The sequence below is a fragment of the Taudactylus pleione genome, unplaced genomic scaffold, assembly GCF_031769625.1.
Source record: "Taudactylus pleione unplaced genomic scaffold, aTauple2 ptg000019l, whole genome shotgun sequence".
Classification (NCBI taxonomy): Eukaryota; Metazoa; Chordata; class Amphibia; order Anura; family Myobatrachidae; genus Taudactylus; species Taudactylus pleione.
In genome coordinates, this window is record NW_028284421.1 from 5,257,501 (window position 1) to 5,262,250 (window position 4,750).

At 42.1% G+C, this 4,750-nt stretch overlaps 1 protein-coding gene across 1 annotated transcript in view; it reads left to right on the forward strand.

The window, feature by feature from the left end:
- Nucleotides 1-4,089, forward strand: part of CGNL1 (cingulin like 1) — a 149,347-nt gene extending 145,258 nt beyond the window's left edge. The window contains exons 18-19 of the mRNA XM_088445190.1: nucleotides 1,215-1,378; nucleotides 3,405-4,089. Coding sequence (XP_088301316.1) covers nucleotides 1,215-1,378; nucleotides 3,405-3,537 — 297 coding nt within the window. The 3' untranslated portion in view covers nucleotides 3,538-4,089. The remainder of the gene's footprint in view (nucleotides 1-1,214; nucleotides 1,379-3,404) is intronic.
- Nucleotides 4,090-4,750: the final 661 nt, after the last annotated feature.

The following is a 4,750-nucleotide window of genomic DNA, read 5'->3' on the forward strand; positions in this document are numbered from 1 at the left end:
ATGGTACGCTGTGCCATTCCGTACTACCTTGCTTGCACCAACGCCTCTCTCCCTCTCTTACTCCACCCCCCCTAATCTATTTCTTTTTCTCCCTCTGATACTTTCCCCCTCTTTACTCATTTGTTTCCCTTTCTCCATTTCCCTCTCTCTTTCTATTCTCTCTCTCTTGCCTTCTCTCTTTTTCCCCCTCCTTTGTTTTGCGCTCCCCCCCCCTCGCTCTTATGTCCCCCTGCATTTGCACCTGTTTCTCCTTTCCCTCTATTTCTTGTTTTCTATAAAATTTCCCATAATCTCCAACATTCTAAAAGGAAAAAAAGATTTAGGACGAAGTAGTTTGTTAGTTTGTGTGATCAGCACACAGACGCCCACATTTACCTTCTATTCACGCCTCTTAATTAAGTATATCATATCTCTTATACTAGAGAGAAAACATGCTTTCCATGGATTGTGCTGTATTACCAATACCATCTATTGTAGTGATCGGTAAATACATGCTTACAACTTTCCCTGGAATATCCAGAAAATCCTGAATTCCAGGGGCTTTCCTAGACTCCCGAAAGAGTGGACCAGTCGTCTGCAGGCTATCCACTGGTGGAGTGAAGTAGACGACCCAGGGGTTTGATGATGTGATTCACATTGAAACTAGTCATTATGGCCCCACCCCCTGTATAATGTTGTGCATCGTGCCACACCTCGGACATTTAGGAGTCTCATGCTACTTTATTACATTTCAAATGCAGCATTAAGATTTTAAAACACAATGGTGAGGAATAAGATGCCTGCAGGAGACTGAAATAATGTGCAGTGTGGGTATAAGGGATGGTGTCAGGGTGAGAGTCTTTCTCCATCCATCAAACAGTTCAAACCATGCTGCAGTGTATGATGGAGGAATATTGTGTTACACAGCAGCAGCTGATGCCACTGCTCAAGGTGGGCTCACTGCACGTGGTTCTTACCCATATATAGCAGCAGACAATTGACCTGCTGTAAGGATGGCTCCAGCCTCCACCGTGGAATTTGGTTGGTGTAAGTAGGTGAGGGACGACAACATTGATTCTTATTTGACTTAATGTTTATGCAATTTTCATGCGTTTTAGTAGCTAGTGAAAAGTGCAGAACTCCGATGTGCGTGTGTGTATACTGGTCCTTTATGTTTATTTATATACATTGTTTATAAATGCATATTTGTAAATGTCATTTATTTGTTTGTCTAGCTGACTTTACGTTTGAAATCAATGAAGAGACAAGTTGAAGAAGCAGAAGAAGAAATAGATAGGTTAGAAAGTGCTAAAAAGAAACTTCAGAGAGATTTGGAGGAGCAAAGTGACATCAATGAGCAACTACAAGGACAGCTAAATGCTGCAAAGAAGGAGCTCAGGTTAGTGTCATTGCTTCTTCCTTTTATTTCACTTATATAGAGATTATTTGAAAAATAATGGAAATATAGCGTGATTAGCTGCTACTTACCCTGTGTAATCTGCTATGGTCTGTCCCATTCGTCCTTCGTGGTGACAGTGGGAGATGTTGGAAATCATGGCTCATTAATAAATGTATGTGTGTGTGTGTGTGTATATGTGTATATATATATATATGTGTATATATATGTGTGTGTGTGTGTGTGTGTGTGTGTGTGTGTGTGTGTGTGTAATATATAGTGATGACTTGGGGTAATTATCTGGTAGATGGGTGTCAGTGGTGCAGGGTTAGAAGAAAAGTGCTTTACTGTCAGCATAAATCTGGAAACAAAAATAGCAAAGGCCTAGCCCCATTCAGGCAATGACTCATTTCTTCGCAAAACTTAATTTAACTACCCTGTGTGGGCGGATCCCAAACAGCCCTTCATGGTGAGCCAGGTCTCCTGTGACTCAGCTTGTGTCGATCGTCCTTTTTGCCCAAAACTGCACTGATTAATTTGATATGTGACACTTGTATATCTTTATGTGACTGTCTGAATCTGTATACAAAGTGCTATGATGCAGCGGTCTCGGCTGTTTCTCAACGCGCTTCGTGTTCAGATCCAGTCATACACAGATATACAAGTGTTGCATATCAAATTAATCAGTGGAGTTGTGTAAATTGATTTGTCGCATCAGTTTGCGACTAAGATGCAATTTGGGGTGAAAAAGGCAGTCGACAAGCAAAGTCGCACAGGACCTGGCGGCTCACTTGCGTTAGGAGTCTTGTTCCGCATGGCGTATTAAGGCTAGTTGTATGAGTACACATCTGTGTATATATACATACTGTAACTGGATCAGGGGGACAGATACAATCTCCTGGGGTAGACAGTAGTGAATAGCAGCCAAGAGATCACACAAGTCCAAAGTTTTGGGTACAATTGACCTCAGACTTCAAGCTGAGACCTAACCTAAAACTTCAAAATAAACACTTGGACTGTCTGGCACTAAATAAACCTAAATCTTTCCTGACTGCCAACTAAATAAACATTGGATTAAGTGCCCGCGCATGCGCCGACCGATCGCCGCTGCTACCTCCCCGGCGCTAAGCCCCGCCCCGGTGCTAAGCCCCGCCCCCGATGCTAAGCCCCGCCCCCACGATAACGGACCCCCCCGCGACCCCCCCCCTCTCACCCCCGCAAACCCCCCCTCCCTTAATAGCACTTACCTGCATGCTCCAGGTCTCCGGTGATGTTCTCCATTCCTCCGGTCAGGTGATCTCTTATACTGCACTGGGGCCTGATCACTTGATGACCGGACAGCAGTGCACTATGGGAGACCAGCTGACCGGAGGGGAGTCATCACCGGAGGCCCGATCACCGGTCCCTGGAGTCAGGTGAGAAAAAATTTTTTTTTTACTATTTTTTTTTTTACAGTAATTAGCTTGCGGTCTGTTTAGACCACACAACTGATTACTGGGACCGACTCCCGGCTCCGCTCTCCCCGTTAGAGCAGGGCAGGAGGCCAGTGACCGAGGGAGACCCTGGATAACGCCACCTCCAGGTGGCGTTATTATCACAGGGCTTCCCCCGATATTTTTTCACATTTTATTTTTAGTAACTCTGGTCGGATCACATTTCCCATTACAATTATGGGAAATGCGATCTGCTTTACTAAAAATAAGTGATACTTAGGGGTTGGAGTAGAATTTTACGAATTCTACTCCAATTGCCCTGTAATAACTATAGGTGATACTAAAGTAATGTGAAAAGGGTGTGAAAACACCCTTTTTCACATTATTTTAGTAAAAATAATGTTGATAAATAGAGCCCATAAACAGGAAGCTCGGTGATCATGTGTGAGACCTCTGCATTACTCATGTCCTCACCAGCATATATTTTTGTTTATTTCTAGTTTACAGAACACACTGTAGTAAAATATTCTGTATATGTTTTATAGGCCATTGTGGATAAATGTATAATGAACCTACATTTATTTATTTTTATGTAGCAGACGCAGAAGCTCCCCAGGCAAGATGCTGAATGACCTTGATGATGACGATGACCTGAGCACTGATGGAGAGAGTCTTTATGATGCTCCCTCTGTATATAAATATTCTCGTGACGATGTCCTAACAGCCTGAACCAGATCTCATCATGCTTAGATTATAAATGCAAGCTAAAAATCTTGTAATGTATTTTCCATCTAGTAATGTGTAATGAATCTATAGTCACAAGCGTTAAGCCTGCCTGTATGGATATTATTTTGCAGAAAGTTAGATGACTTTTTAAGATTTTTGTTCTTTGTAAATATTCTAATTGACAAATAATTTGTTTTACATTATTATTTTATAAAATAGATTTAAAAAGACTGGTAAAAAAGCAATATTTTACAATAATTTTGGCATACATTCTGTATAATAACAATAGATCAATAGTAAACAGTCATCTTTGCATCTGCTGCATCTACAACGCCCAACATCTGAATGAGTAGCTGGAATGTTTAAGGTTGTTCTCCTTAACATAGAATGCTGTAAATAATTGTTCACTTGTATCCATTCTTAGGTTGCTTTGTTGTAAAATCCAATGATCCTGAAGTCATGACATTATTATTATTATTATGACATCCTTTACTTGCCGTCAAGAAATGAAATGTTATTTTTTTAAATAATATTATTACATCTATTAAATGAACTTTTAACATAATGCAGACAATCTGTTTTCTCAACACTTACTGTATATATGTATCTTATTCCCTTGTCTGAGTTTCTAAGCAGAAGCGGCTGTTTTCTTCCAGGGCAATACAGCTGATCTGTTAGTAGTCATAAGATATAGGCTTCAATTTGATAACCATATTGTCGCCATAGATTTACACTCACTAAAAACAAACGAAAAGTTAAGCAATATTGTACAGTCCATGTACCCTTCACTATGACAATAGCAAACTTCACCTTACTGCAGGGTTGCCTACCTTTAACATTCTCTTCCCGGGAGAAGCCCGGGTAAGAGATGCAGCAGGGGGCCGACGGGGGCGGGGCTTGACGATTCACGTCATTAAGCCCCGCCCCTCGCGGTAAAATTGCCGCGATTGGGCACAATTTACATAGGGGGCGGGGCCAAATGCTGTGATTCATGCAGAATCACAGCTTAAGCCCCGCCCCCTTCACGGAGACCCGCGATTGCCGCGGGTATTCTCCTAATTCTGCCCACTTCCTAATGCGGGAGAAATGCCTACCCTTCCGGGGGTGCGGGGGGTTACCTGAAAAATTGGGAGCCTCCCGCGAAAACTGGGAGGGTAGGCATGTATGCCTTACTGTATGTTCCAAATCTTCATTGATGCTTACTCAGAATTATGTC